General features: G+C 45.2%; 1 protein-coding gene across 3 annotated transcripts in view; it reads right to left on the reverse strand.

Moving 5' to 3' along the window:
- The window catches only part of dvl3b (dishevelled segment polarity protein 3b), a 79,583-nt gene that overhangs the window by 47,437 nt on the left and 16,014 nt on the right, over window positions 1-16,132 (reverse strand). For all 3 annotated transcript variants that reach the window (XM_078410541.1, XM_078410540.1, XM_078410542.1), the window contains exons 2-3: window positions 8,052-8,121; window positions 3,002-3,123 (exon numbers count right to left, since the gene is read on the reverse strand). In XM_078410541.1, coding sequence (XP_078266667.1) covers window positions 3,002-3,123; window positions 8,052-8,121 — 192 coding nt within the window. The remainder of the gene's footprint in view (window positions 1-3,001; window positions 3,124-8,051; window positions 8,122-16,132) is intronic.

Here is a 16,132-nt window from a genome sequence, read left to right on the forward strand (position 1 = left end):
TCTTTAAAAAAAAAACAGCCTAGAAAATCCCTTTTCGTCTTCATAGCAATAGATTTTCCAATGCTAGAAACAGCTTCATAAATCACCCCTGTACACTCTCTAATGCAATCACACCTCTCCTGCATTGTGGTGGCAGGAATCCTACACAATACGCTGGCCAAGACAAGAAACAAAGGGCTGGAGTAACTCAGCAGGTCAGGCAGCATCACTGGAGAACACAGATAGGTGATGTTTTCAGGTCAAGACCCTTCTTCAGATTGGAGAACTATCAGTCTGAAGAAGGGTCCTGACCCTAAAAGTCACCTATCCATGTTCTCCAGAGATGCTGCCTGCATTACTCCAGCATTTTATCTTTTCTTGGTAAACCATCATCTGCAGTTCTTTATTTACACAGTGCTCAGACTGCCGAGTAGAAATCTAACACAAGAACAGAAGGTTATGTTCTATGTCTGGGCTAATAAAATGAAAGCATCATGTTCATCGTTTTTCAATTTTTACCTCCCCTGCCGTTCTTATGGTCTTGCAGATGCAGAGAGAAAACTGAGATATAATAAACAGCGAAATAATCCATTTATTATAGATTTCATGTCACAGGAGCAGAAGTAGCCCATTTGGCCCATTAAGACTACTCTGCCATTTAATCATGGCTGATCAATCTTTCCCTCTCAACTCCATTCCCCTGCCTTCACCCCATGAGCCTTAACACCCATACCAATCAAGTACAGATGCTTCCCGGCTTATGATGCTTCGACTTGCGATATTTTGACTTTGTGATGGTGCAAACGGCAGCGACCCGTAGCTCGCTTCCGGCCACGTGATCAGGTGTATTAAATGCATTTCGAATTACAATATTTTCGGTTTGCGATGGATTTCTCGGAACGGAACCCCATCGTAAGCTGAGGAGCACCTGTATCTGTCAATCTCCACCTTAAAAATACCCAATGAGATGTCCTCCACAGCCTTCTGTGGATGACACAAGGAACTGCAGATGCTGGAATCTTAATCAAAACACAAAGCGTTGGAGCAACTCAGCGGTTCAGGCAGCACCTGGGGTGGGAATGGTTAGACCTTTCGGATCAGGACCTTATTGCAGAGTCTGAAGGATCTGTCCATGTTCTCCAGGGATGCCGCCTGAACCACTGAGTTATTCCAGAATTTTGCGTGTTTTGATTTATTATGGATTATCCTTCAGGAATACGATTGGATTCGATCTCACCGAATTGAGAGGGGGCTTCAGGGACCACACGCTTGCTCTTTCTTCAGTCCCTGACCCGGGAGCAATTTGTTTCATTGAAAACTCCCCCCTCCCCCTGTTGTGCGGAGAGGCAGTTTGATCAGTAACACAGTCCGATAAGTGTAGGCTTTGGGACTCGGGCACAATGCATCTCCCACAGCAGATCCACACTCAGACTAATCCAATAATGAGAGGTGTACACTAGCCAGCAAACAGTGCGGTGGATTCCTGGAGCCAAGCGCACATTTACAGTGACCCGGGAATGGGGTGGATTATGAGTTCACACCGTCCCATTCCCTGACTTTTGAAAAACAGCAGTAAGTTCCGAAGATAAGCCATAAAACGACGGAGTGACTCAACATCTCTGGAGAAAAGAAATAGGTGACCTTTCAGCTCAGAACCCTTCTTCAGACTGAAAGATAGAGAAGGCCAGAACAAAACAGGGCCAGATATTTCCACCCAGCTGGGACTTTAGACTTCCCTCTCTCTCCTTCACCCCTCCACCCCCAAAATTGCTGTGGATTCTAGGGACTAACTGAAGTATTCAAGCTGCAAATGAACAGATTTTGTTGGAAAAGTTCAGTTCTGGTTAGATTGAATGAAAAAGAATACAGCCAAGGCTCAAAGCAAGAGCATGAATGACCAACAGTGTGAACAGCCTTTGTCCAGCCATCTGCTGATCAAATTGTATGAACATTGATTGTGTAGAAAGGAACAGCAGATGCTGGGTTATACTGAAGATAGACACAAAGTGTTGGAGTAACTCAGTGGATCGGGCAGAAAAAGGATGGGCACCATTGTTATGGCTCTTGCCCGACTGCTTTCATCTTCTGCCATTCCTTTCCTTGTACAGCACGGCAACAGACCCTTTGGCCCAAATGCCGCAAGTCCCATTTGCCGCATTTGGCCCATATCCCTCTAAACCTTTCCAACCCAAGTATCTGTCCATATGTCTTTTAAATGCTGATATTGTATGTGTCTTAACTCGCTCCACTGGAAGCTCATTCCATAAAGCCATGAAGCCAAAAGGTTTCCCCTCGGGTTCCTATTAAATCTTGCCCCTCTCACCTTAAACCTATGTCCACTAGTTCTTGATTCCCGGACTCTGGGTAAAAGTGTACATTCACCCTATCTATTCTCCTCATGATCTTATACACCTCCTTTATCCACCCCTGTTTGGCCTATATCCCACTAAACCTTTTCTATCCATGTTCTTGTTTCCCTTTGAGTGGAAAGGTTGCTCCTCGGGTTCTTATTAAATCTGAGATGATGGTGGGTACAGTATATGAAATGAGCTGCTAGTTGAGGCAGGTACTATAATAGCGTTTATGACACTTACATTGGTACATGAATAGGAGGGATATGGGCCAATTACGAGCAAATGAGAGTAGTTTAGATGGGGCATCTTGATCAGCATCCATACGTTGGGCTGAAGGACCTGTTTCCTGGCTCTATGCTTTCTGCAGTGAACTTTGGAAATACTTAGTGGCAGCAATAGGGTAATATTTTCTGCAAATGGCCATCACCGATGGAATGATAGGAATGACAAGGAATACAAGGAATGGCCACTGGAACAATTATTGATTTGAAACCTGAGATCAATATATTTTTGTTAACCAGTGTAAAAGCAGGCAGATCAGTAGATTCAGTCAGGAGTCTGCCACGATCTCACTGGAGGCTGGGACAAGAGGGTGAGCAGCCAATGTTCCCCTGCAGGACGCAACAGATTGGCTTGTGAACTCAGAGCCCACCCACCGATGTACTTACTGGAATGAGGGGGGTCTTGAGTCTCCGATTCCCCCCGTCCTCTCGATGGGGGGAGGCAGATCCGACTGGTTATCGGCACACATGGATCCAGAGTCGGAGTGAGAACCCTCGGCTGACACCAGCTGAAACAGAGCAAGACAAACCAGCAATTAACATCCCATCTCTCAACCTTCAACAAGATCACAAAGAATTTAGAACAGTACAGCACAAGAGCAGGCTCTTCGGCCCACTGAGTCCGCGCCACCCAACGATCACCCCCTACACACGCACTGTCCATCCGACAGACTAGGAATAATTTACAATCTTTACCAAAGCCAATTAACCTACAAGCCTGGGTGTCTTTGGACTGTGGGAGGAAACCGGAGCACCCGGAGACAACCCACACAGTCACAGGGAGAACATACAAACTCCGTAGACAGCACCCGTAGTCAGGATCGAACCCGGGTCTCTGGCGCTGTGAGGCAGCAGCTCTACCGCTGTGCCACCCTGCCACTCCGAGATAGAGAGGGGTGGACGATGAGTGGAAGTGGGGAACGGAACTGGATGGGAGGGGCAGGAAAGAAAGGTGTGGGGTGGATTAGGGTAGATTAGAAGGCCCGGGGGGGGGGGGACACAAATTGTAGAACTCAACGTTCATGCTATTAGCCTGTAAGCTACCCAAGTAGAATATGAGATGCTGTTCGTCCAATTTGCACTTGCCCTCACTTTTTCAGTGGAGGAGGTCCAGGGCTGAAATGTCAATATGGGAAGGAGAATTAAAATGGCTAGCATCCTGGAACTCTAAATGGTCGTATAACTGTACAGAACAGGGACAGGCTCTTCGGCCCACAACATCCATGCTGAACATGACACCAAGTTGGACTAATCTCCTCTCACTGCGCGTGATCTTTATCCCTCCATTCCCTGCATATTCATGCATCCACCCAAAAGCCTCTTAAAAGCCACTGCTTCCACCACTACCCCTGGCAGTACGTCCAGGCACCCCAAACCCTCTGTAAAAATAATTTACAACCTCTGTGGGAAATATTTGTCCTGCACATCTCCTTTAAACTTTCCCCTCCGACCTTAAAGCTATGCCCTCTCGTTGTTGATAGTTCCACCCTTGGAAAAAGATTAAACAGTGTTTAATTATCATTTGTACCAAAACGGAACAGTGACATTCATCTTGCAGCAGCATAACAGGTCTGTAAGGGCAGTGCTCCAATAAAAAGAACAAAAAGAGTTCAATAAATTCAAAAACTATATTAGTGCAAAAAAAACAATATTAGTGCAAGATTCAGACTGATTACTCTCTCTATGCCTCTGATAATTTTATATACTTCTATAAGGTCTCGAAGTTTGCTCAACCTTTCTTGTAGCTAAATATTGCTAAGATCAATTTCCCTCCTGGGATAAATAAAGCTCTGTCATATCATATTATATCACCCTTTAATTCAGGCAGTATTTTGGTAAATCTCTTCTGATGAATATACAGAAAGCAGAAACAGGGCCTTCAGCCCACGAAGTCTGTGCCGACCAGCAATCGAGGTACACTAGCACTATCCTATACAATAGGGACAATTTACAAATTTACCAAAGCCAATTAATCTACACACCTGCATGTCTTTGGAGTGTGGAAGGAAACCGGTGCACACAGAGAAAACAAATGTGGTCACAGGGGGAACGTACAAACTCTGTACCGACAGCACCCGTAGTCAGGATCAAACCCGGTTCTCTGGCGCTGTGAGGCAGCAACTCTACCGTTACTGGAAGTGCACACAATACTGCAAACGTGACCGAACCAAAGTCTTATAAAGCTGCACCATGACTTCCTGACTCCTCTGCTTGACTTGGGGAAAATAAAGCATTGAGATTTAGATTGACAAATAAAAACATCAAGATCTAATCAGCCAAAGACATGCCCACTAATGTAACATCAGGAATGGGCAGAAGTCCAGAAGCTGGGAGAAGTTGAGTGAACTCTGAGGAATGAATAGAAAGGGAGGAAACTAGCACAAAGGGGGTTGGAAAACAAGGACGGAATTTTAAGTGTGAGGCATTACTGGGCGGGAGGCCAACACAGGTAAGCAAGTACAACTGAACAGGAACACAAGTTGTCAGCAGATGGTTGTCGAAGGCACACGATATAAATCATCCAACGATTCAGCACACGAGAAGGCCAGATGGCCATCTCTCCCCAGATGGGGATGTAAAACACAAAGCAATGGAGGAACTCAGCCGGTCAGGCAGCGTCGGTGGAGGTGAATGGAGAGACGATGTTTTGGATCATAATGTTGTACAGCACGGAATCAGATCCATCAGCCCAACTCGTCCCTGCCAATTAAGATCCTCATCTGAGCGTCCCACCTGCCCATGTTTGGCCCGTATTCCTCTAAACCTTTCCTATCCATGTACCTGTCCAAATGTCTTTTAAATGCTGTTATAATACCTGCCTTAACTACCTCCTCTGGCAGTCCGAAGAAAGGTCCCAACCTGAAAAGTCCTCCCGAAATGGTGCCTGACCTGCTGAGTTACTTCAGCACTTTGTGTTTTTCCTTGGTAAACCAGAATCTGCAGATCCTCTGGCAGCTTGTTCCATATACCCACCACCCTCCGAGTGAAAAAGTTGTCCCACATGTTCCTAGTAAATCTTTCCCCTCTCACCTTAAACTTATGACCTCTGGTTCTTGATTTCCCTGCCCTGGGTAAAAGACTGTGCATTCACCCTATCAATTCCCCTCATGATTTTATACACCTCTATAAGATCACTCCCCCAGCCTCCTGCGCTCCAAGGAATAGAGTCCTAGCCTGCCCAACCTCTCCTTGTAGCTCAGCTGTGAGTCACCAGGTCAGGAAAAGTAGAGGTGTGGAATAGACAGTGTAAAGAGGTGAGGGGTGAGGCAAAAGCTGGTAAGTGCCTCAGGAATGTCCATTCCCTCATGAATGTAATTAATCTTTAAACAGACATGGATCGAGGAGCCAAATGGCTTCCTTCTTTTGCGGTAAGGACATATAGAAGAGTGGTTACTGGAATTGAACAGGCTTGGGCCAAACTAGAGATATATAAAGGAACATTCCAAGCTGCTGAGGCAAAATAATGCACGAATATTGCATGGGGATCAGGTGGCAAAATCAACACCACAGCTTCATCTCAAATTCCAGCTATTTGTCTTTGTTTTGGATACCTGACATTTGAGGATTAGCCTTCAGTTTATAGATTCAGAAACTAGCCAGTGAATCACTCTGTCTCTCTCCCAATGTTAGGAGCTGTAGATATTTATTCAATTCACCCTCCCACTACCAACCTGTCCAGTCTGCGAGATTGTTATCTGTTAGCCCTGGGCAAAGTGCAGTGGAGCAGTGTTGTTTGATCAAGATCTAAGTCAGATGCGTGTAGTAAACTTTAAGCCAGCATCAGGAACACACTGGCCCCATTCAAATCTCCGTGCCTCTTCAAATCTCCGTGCTTTCCTTCCCAAAGCAAATCGAACAGGGTGGCACAGTAGTGGGGTTCCTGCCTTACAGTGTTAGAGACCAGAGTTCGATCCTGACTACGGGTGCTGTCTGTACGGAGTTTGTACGTTTTCTCTGTGACTGCGTGGGTGTTACATAGACATAGAAAACATAGAAAATAGGTGCAGGAGTAGGCCATTCGGCCCTTTGAGCCTGCACCGCCATTCAACATGATCATGGCTGATCATCCAACTCAGAATCCTGTACCTGCCTTCTCTCCATACCCCCTGATCCCTTTAGCTACAAGGGCCACATCTAACTCCCTCTTAAATATAGCCAATGAACTGGCCTCAACTACCTTCTGTGGCAGAGAATTCCACAGATTCACCACTCTGTGTGAAAAAAAACTTTCTCATCTCGGTCCTAAAAGACTTCCCCCTTATCCTTAAACTGTGACCCCTTGTTCTGGACTTCCCCAACATCGGGAACAATCTTCCTGCATCTAGCCTGTCCAACCCCTTAAGAATTTTGTAAGTTTCTATAAGATCCCCCTTCAGGTGTTCTTCAGGTGCTCCGATTTCTCCCACACTCCAAAAATGTTGGAGGTTTGCACCTGTAATTTGCATTTGTAAATTGAACCTATGGTGTAGGATAGAAGTAGAGTACGGGTTATCGCTGGTCTGCGTGGACTCAATGGGCTGAGGTCCTGTTCCCACACTGCGTCACTAAAACACGGTGGCGCAGCAGTAGAGTTGCTGCCTTACAGCAAATGCAGCGCCGGAGACCTGGGTTGCATCCCCACTACGGGTGCTGTCTGTACCGAGTTTATACGTTCTCCCCGTGACCTGCGTGGGTTTTCTCCGAGATCTTCGGTTTCCTCCCACACTCCAAAGACGTACAGGTATGTAAGTTAATTGGCAAGGTAAATGTAAAAACTTTCCCTAGTGGGTATAGGATAGTGTTAATGTGCGGGGATCGCTGGTCGGCGTGGACTCAGTGGGCCAAAAGGGTCTTTTTCCGCGCTGTATCTCTAAACTAAACTAAAGCATGGAAAGTCGTCCCACCGAGTGCACACACACCACTGGTAACCCGTTCAAACTAGTTCTATGTTATCCCACTTTCTCATCCACTCCCTCCAGACTGGGGGAATTTACAGAGGGCCAATTAATCTACAAACCTACACGTCTTTGGGATGTGGGAGGAAACCGGAGCACCCATGCGGTCACAGGGAGAACATGCAAACTCCACACAGACAGCACCCGAGTTCGGGATCGAAGCCGGCTCCCTGGCTTTGTGAGGCAGCAGCTCTACCAGCTGCACTACTGTACAGTATGGATGGATACGAATAAGACACTTTCCACGATGCATCTGCAGAGGTTGAGGAGAGTTTTTGGAGGTCTAGCAAATTCCTTTGGGCTTCTGAGGAAGCAGAGGCTTTGGTGTGCTTTCTTGGCCATAGCATCATGAAGTTCGGAGCAGGATAAATGTGACGTTCACACATTGGAACTAGGTTGGTAGAATAGTCATCTGGAGTACAAAGTGGCGACTGGGATGAATTGAATGGCGTGTTTCTTTGTACACGCTGTAAGCCAATTAAATCGGGGAAAAAACTACTCACCCATGATACCACACGACCATTGAAGCAGGGCAACCTGGCATTGTCATCAGATATCTCTTCCTTCACCACCCTGTAAGGATATGGAGACATATTTAGTCTTCCTGGAGCACCAATGCAAATCTCACACCCAAATCAGTGAATTTGAAAGATGCATTACATTAATGCATTGATTGAAAGATACAGCACAGAAACAATCCCTTCGGCCTACGGTGACCATTGATCACCTATTCAGACCAATTCTATGTTATCACACTTTCTCATCCACTCCCCTACACACCAGAGGCAATTTAATTAAGTCAATTAACCAAGTGGCACAAATATTGCTTTCTCTAATGTTGTAACCCTTGCATTCCCTTTCTCCATCCCTCCCCCACCCTATTCGACCTACTAGTTTCACTGTCATCTGGCTTCGTTTCAGTTTGTATCACCTCATTATCACATTTTCCACAGCCAACAATGGACCGTTGTGGGCTCCACGCTGCTTTGATCATCTTTGCTGGCTTTGATTTATTTGTTCATTTCATACCTTTCATTCATTTGTTCTATTTACCTTTTCATACCGCTACTTTCCTCTCCCCTGACTCTCAGCCTGAAAAAGGGTCTCAGACCACAGCTCCCTATTCCTTTTCTGCATATATGTTGCCTGACCCACTGAGTAACTCCAGCGCTTTGTGTCTAACCTTCAAACGCACACGTCTTTGCAATGTGGGAGGAAACCCGAGAACCTGGAGAAAACCCACATGGTCATAAGGACACAGTCAACATCTGTGATCAGGATCAAACCCCGGTCTCTGGTGTTGTCAGGCAGCAGTTCTACCTGCTGCGCCAGTGTGCCGCTCTTAGATTTCTTTGCTATTTCTTCAAGAAAGATTGGTCAAACAGGTTCATTATTTTCTGCTGCCCTTCTTGCCTTGTTGTAATGTTGGAACGATCGCTCAAAATGACTGAACAGCTCCAATTTAATAAAATGGTAAATCAGCAAAACAGTCTCATTAAGCCTCACGCAAAATGAAACTGGGGCTAATTGAGGAAACTCCCATGAGTTCCCATTTAATGTCCTGACCTTTCCATACTCTCCTGACTGCCAGTTAAGCATCAATTAAAGCCAACACAACCAGAGCGCCAACAGTGTTATTCTGATTAAGACTGCCTTTCAGGAAGGGAGAAACCTTCCTCAGTTGCCTGGCAACATGCAGAAGACAGGAAGTGGTGGAGGGCAAGATACCAAGACAGGAAGCTGTGGTAAAATCATAGTCCCAATCAGGACTTCACCACAGACCACAGCTCCCTGCATTATGACTCCAACTGGCTTTCAGTGTATAATGCAGTGCAGTTTAGTGTAGTGTTTGTAGCGTGGACTAGTTTAGTGTGGTGTAGTGTCATGTAATGTAGTGTCGTGCAGTGCAGTTTAGTATAGCGTAGTGCAGCGCAGTGCAGTTTAGTATAGTGTCGGGCAGTGCAGTGTCGTTTAGTGTTGTGCTGTTTAGTGTAGCGTCACGTGTACCGATGTAGAGCGAAAATCTTTTTGTTGCCCACGATCCAGTCAGCAGAAACACTATCGATGATTACAATCAAGCCATCCACTGTGTGGAGGTGCAGGATAAAGGGAATAACATTTAGTGCAAGATAAAGTCCAATTAAAGATAGTCTGAGGGTCTCCAATGAGGTAGATGGGAGGTCATGACTGCTCTTTAGTTGGTGATAAGATGGTTCAGTTGCTTAATAACAGACTATACTATTAAACTAATCTGGAGACTCAACGACCTGCAGATGCTGGTTGACAAAAAAAGACAAAGTGCTGGAGTAACTCAGTCGGTCAGGTAGCATCTCTGAAAAACGTGGATAAGTGATGTTTCAGGTTGGGACTTTTCTTCAGTCTGCAGAATTGTCCATAAGACCAAAGGGACAGAGGGTTAAGCCATTCAGCCCATTGAATGTGCTCCACCATTCAATTTCGGCTGATCTATTTGACCCTCTCAATCCCATTCTCCTACCTTCTCCCGGTAACCTCTGATGCCCTTACCAATCAAGAACCTGTCAATTAATCTATGAGGTGCTCCTTTTGGTGAGTGCTGACTGCCTTTCTCCTTGAGAAGTTCTCCCTCATTCTTGATGCCCAGCAGAATCAGAACTCAAGTGTTTGGTCCGTACATGACCCTAACATTGCTGAAGATGGGCTTTCTCTCGACACCACTTGGCTATGAGATAATGGGAATATAGTTGAACTTCAGGTATCTGTATGCTCCTTTTCACCCTCCGAGGCACGATAGAGTTTAGTTTAGTCAATTGTCACGTGTACCGAGGTACAGTGTAAAGCTTTTTTGTTGTGTGTTACCCAGTCAGCGGAATGACTATACATGATTACAATCAAACCATCCACAATACAGATACAGGATAAAGGGAATAATGTTTAGTGCAAGATAAAGTCCCTAATTCTGGATTTGCCCACAAACAGAAACATTCTTCCACACCCACCTTATGAAAACAGATGTTTCTTTCATTGTTAATAATTGGCATAGTGGCGTGGCACAGTGGCGCAGCGGTCGAGCTGCTGCTTCAGCGCTAGACCATCGATCACCCATGCATACCCGTTCTCATTCACCCAGGCATTCCACTTTCCCATCCATTTTCTGCACACTCGGGGCAATTTACAGGAACCAGGACCTGAGGGCCGATGCTATAGGGAGAGGTTGAGCAGGCTACGACTTTGTTCCTTGGAGTGCAGGAGGATGAGAGGTGATGATATTGAGATGTATTAAATCATGAGGGGGAATAGAAAGGATAAATGCACAGAGTCTTTTACCCGGAGTAGGGGAATCAGAGGACACAGATTTAAGGTGAGGGAGGAAAGATTTAATAGGAACCTGAGGGATTCAGGGAAACAGCTAAAGTAACTAAAGTAAAAAGCTTCCAATTGACCAACTCCCTTGCTTAGACCAGGAGATCAGTAATGTACACAGTGGTCTATTCTAGATGTGGTCTCACCAATGCCCTGTGGTACAAGCTAAAGGCCTTTGTATTCAATTCCCATCGCAATAAACAACACTAATTGATTATCATTTTAGGGCTCTCCACAGATGATGACTAACCTGTTGAGCATTTCCAACACTTTGTTGATTTAACCTATTGGATTACATTTCATTTATAGCCTAGAACAGGTAAAACCTGCATTTATACTCCACCCAAAGCTAACCCAAGCCTCTTGGCTCATCCTTCAACTCACTCCTTTCCGTCGTACTCATGCACCTTCACCTGAAGGTCACCTCAAACAACAGTGAGTTCTACATTCCAAGTTAATTGGCCTTTTATTTGATGAATTCAGAATGGGCAGATTACAAAATGTTATTTCCTCTGTTGGTGAGCTCAAACTTAGGCAAGTGTCTTGGGATAAAACTTCAGATTGGAATGAAATGAAGGTAAAAAGAAATGTCTCGGGTGTTTAACATTCATTGGATTATCTCGGCAACAGATACACACTAATTCATTCACATCTCCGCAAGGAGATCACAATTTCTGGTAATAAAAATGAAGTGCAGATGCTGGTTTATACCAAAGATAGACACAAAATGCTGGAGCAACTCAGCGGGTCAGGCAGTATCTCTGGAGAACATGGATAGGTGATGTTTCGGGTTGAAACCCTTCTCCCGACTGAAGACGGGTCCTGCCCGAAACATCACATGTCCATTTTCTCCAGAGATACTGTCTGCCCTGCTGATTTACTCCAACATTGTGTCTATCACAGGTTGTGGGGTTTGGACAGGAACGTGGACACGTTAGAACATAGAACAGTACCGCACAGGAACAGGCCCTTCGGCCCACAATGTCCGTGCTGAACATGATACCAAGTTAAACTAATTTCTGCCTGCACGTGATCCATATCCCTCCATTCCCTGCATATTCATGTGCCTATCTAAAAGCCTCTTAAACGGCACTATCGTATCTCCACCATCACCCTTGGCAATGCGTTCCAGGCACCCACCACCCTCTGTGTAAAAACCCCGTTCCACACATCTCCTTTCACCTTAAAGCTACATGCCTTTCATAATTTTATATACTGCTATCAGGTCTCTTCTCAACCAGAGGAAACAAAGTTTTTTCCAACCTCTTTGTTAAGTGAATACCCTCTAATTCAGGTTGATGATCAGGCAATGAGTGGAAACTGGCAGTGTACTATTCCCGATCCATTCCGTCCTGCCAACCACCCCTGCCACCCCAAACTCCCTACCATCCCTTCCAGCTATGACTTTACATTTCACTCCTCTTCTCTCCTTATCTGACACCAATTTGTCTCCCTTTCTCTCTAGCCCTTGTCACTTACGCCACCCATCTGCCAATCAAACGCCCTTGCCTGTATCCACCTATCACTTGCCAGGCTTGTTCTGCCCCCAACTCTCTTCCAGCTTTCTCCCTCTGAACACAATCAACCCAAAGAAGGGTCCTGGCCCAAAGTGGTACCTATTTATGTTCTTCAGAGATGCTACCTGACTTGCTGAGTTACTCCAGCACTTTGTGTTTTGCCCCTGATCCATTTACATTTCTTTTAGATTCATAGAGTCATACAGCGTAAAAACAGTCCCTTCGGTCCAACTTGCCCACGCCGACCAAGTACACTAGTCCCACCTGCTTGGCCCATATCCTTCTAAACCTACCCTATCCATGTACCTGTCTAAATGTCTCTTAAACGTTATGATAGTGCTGGCCTCCTCTGACAGCTTGTTCCATGCACCCACTAACCTTTGTGTAAAAAAAGCTACCCTTCTGGTATTCTATTAAATCTTTCCTCCCCTTACCTTAAACCCAAGTCCTCTGGTTTTCAATTCCCCTACTCTGGGGGAAAATACTGTGTATTTGCCCGATCTATTCCTGTCATGATCCTGTACACCTCTATAAGATATCCCATCTTAATTCACAGGGTAGAGACCAGCTTGTAGATACATTATTATCAGCATTCAGCAGATATACAGATGAACAGGCCATTCCTTGTTCAACAGACTGAGGAAACTTGGCACATCTCCAGTGACTCTAACTTCTGCAAACACACTGTATAAAGTATAATGTCAGGTTGCAGCACAGTTTGGTTTAGGAACAGCTCTGCCCAAGACCGCAGGGAATAGCAGAGAGTTGTGGATGTAACCAGACTCCCCACCATTTACTCAATGTACACTTCAAGCAACTTCGGGAAAGCAGCCACCCCAATCATTCCTTCCTCTCCCTGCTCCGTCCGGCAGAAGGTACAGAAGTTTGTAGGTGCACACCACCAGACTCAATACAGATTCTTCCCCTCGGTTATCAGGCTTCAGAACGGTCCTTCCATAAGCTAGGGTACTGTCCAAATCACCTCTACCCCATTGCGGACATTGGACTTTGTCTATAGAACTGTTGTGCTACAATGCTGAGAAATATTCTGCACTCTGTATCTTTCCTTTGCTCCGTCTATTGTACATGAGTTTGACCTGATTGGATCTATGTATGGTCAGTTTGGTCAGCATGCAAAACAAAGCTTTTCACTGTATCTCGGCACTCGTGACAATCAGCAAACCTGAACCTAAACCTGCACTGTGAGAGCAAGGGGAGGAGTGACCTGCCTGAAGAGCAGCACTCAGTAGTCAGAGTGTGGAGTGTACATCAGCCCCACACCATCTGCCATCACAATAGGTCAGCCAAATGACTACAGATCCATCATGCATATCAATAGAAAGCCTCCGAGGCAAGGGTGAAAACACACAGCCCACACCATTTGCGTCTAGACTTTAAAAGGCGGCATCTCTCCCCAGGGTCAACAATGCCACAGAGCATCTGAGGGAGGATGGGGAACGGAACAGGGCCGTTGGAAACGTCCCCAAGTACATTTCACCACCCCTGCGGAGAGGCTTGAAAGAGTGCTCCATCAGACTCAGGAACAGCTTATTCCCTTCTGTTATCGGGCTTCTGAACAGTCCTTCCATAAGCTTCCCCATTGCAGACTATGGACCTGGTCTCTGGAACTGATGCACTGCAAAGCTGAGAACTATATTCTGCCTTCTGTATCTTCCCCTTTGCTCTACCTATTGTACTTGAGTTTTGCTTGATTATATTTATGTATAGTAATACCCGATCCATTTGGATAGCATGCAAAACAAACTTTTCACTGCACCTTGGTACACATGACAATAATAAGCCTGAACCTAAGGATAGACGCAAAATGCTGGAGTAACTCAGCGGGTTCGGCAGCATGCTTGATCCGCAGTATGCTACCTGACCTGCTGAGTTCCTCGAGCATTTTGTGTTTACCTGCGATATTACTTCCTATACAAACCTAAAACAACCTGGAATATTAACCATAAGCAATCCTGACCAATTCTAAACTGGGAGATATATCCCAAAACGTCACCCCAATCTTGTTTCCTCTCCAAATAACAAAATTGTAATTAAGATATGTTGGTATAGTTTATTTTTTTCACGTGTACTGAGATTGAGATACAGTAATAACTTTGTTTGCATGCTACCCAGTCAAATCAAACTAAATACGAGTATAATCAGGGCAGCACAGTGATGCAGCAGGCAGAGCTGCTGCCTCACAGCACCAGAAACCCCAATTCGATCCTGACTATGGGTGTTGTCTGTACAGAGTTTGTACATTCTCCCTGTGACTGCATGGGTTTCCTCCGGGTGCTCCGGTTTCCCCCCATATCCCAAAGACGGTGGGTGTATGGAACAAGCTGCCAGAGGAGGTAGTTGAGGCTGGGACTATCCCAGTGTTTAAGAGACAGTTAGACAGGTACATGGATAGGATAGGTTTGGAGGGATATGGACCAAGCGCAGGTAGGTGGGACTAGTGTAGCTATGTTGGCCGGTGTGGGCAAGTTGGGCCAAAGGGTCTGTTTCCACACTGTATCACTCTATAACTCTATGACATGCAGGATTGTAGGTTAATTGCCTCCTACAAATTGCCCCTAGTGTGCAGGATCGTGCTGGTGTACGGGGTGATCGCTAGTTGGCGCGGACTTGCTGGGTCAAAGGGCCTGTTTCCACACTGTATCTCGAAAAGTAAAAATCTAAAAAGAGTGATTGTTTTTGTTTCTGTTTTTTTCAACAAATGGACAAAATCAATTTATCTCTAAAGTCTAAAATGTCCAAATCAGGCCATACACAAGTACAACAGGTAGTACAACGAGAAAAATAAGAGGGCGGAATATAATGTTACAGTGACGAAGAAAAATACACACAAAACCCTACCTCCAGCTACAAGAAGCGTGGGGAAGTATTAATCTGGAGTGTCTACAGTGCATTCAGAAATTATTCAGACCCCTTCACTTTTTCCACATTTTGTTACGTTACAGCATTTAAAAATGGATTTAATTTTTTTTTTATCATCCCATAATAAAAAAGCGAAAACAGGTAAGAGATTTTTGTAAAGTAATTAAAAAGAAATAACTGAAATATCACATTTACATAAGTATTCAGACCCTTTGAAATGACACTCAAAATTGAGCTTAGGTTCATCCTGTTTCAATTGATTATCCTTGAGATGTTTCTACAACTTGATTGTAATCCACCAGTGGTAAATTAAATTGATTGGACATGATTTAGAAAGGCACACACCTGTCTATTTAAGGTCCTACAGTTGACAGTGCACGTCAGAGCAAAAACCAAGCTATGAAGACGAAGGAATTGTCCATAGACCTATGAGACAGGATTGTGTCGAGACACAGATCTGGGGAAGGGTATAAAACAATTTCTGCAGCATTGCAGGTCCCAAAGAGCACAGTGGCCTCTGTCATTCTTAAATGGAAGAACTTTGGAACCACCAGGACTCTTCATAGAGCTGGCCGACCGGCCAAACTGAGCAATCGGGGGAGAAGGGCCTTGGTCAGGGAGATAACCAAGAACCTGATGGTCACTTTGACAGAGCTCCAGAGTTCCTCTGTGAAGATGGGAGAACCTTCCAGAAGGACAACTATATCTGCAGCACTCCACCAATCAGTCCTTTATGGTAGAGTGGCCAGACAGAAGCCACTCCTCAGTAAAAGGCACATGACAGCCCGCTTGGAGTTTGCCAAAAGGCACCTAAAGGACTCTCAGACCATGAGAAACAAGATTCT

This window comes from Rhinoraja longicauda, chromosome 13, assembly GCF_053455715.1.
Source record: "Rhinoraja longicauda isolate Sanriku21f chromosome 13, sRhiLon1.1, whole genome shotgun sequence".
Taxonomy (NCBI): Eukaryota; Metazoa; Chordata; class Chondrichthyes; order Rajiformes; family Arhynchobatidae; genus Rhinoraja; species Rhinoraja longicauda.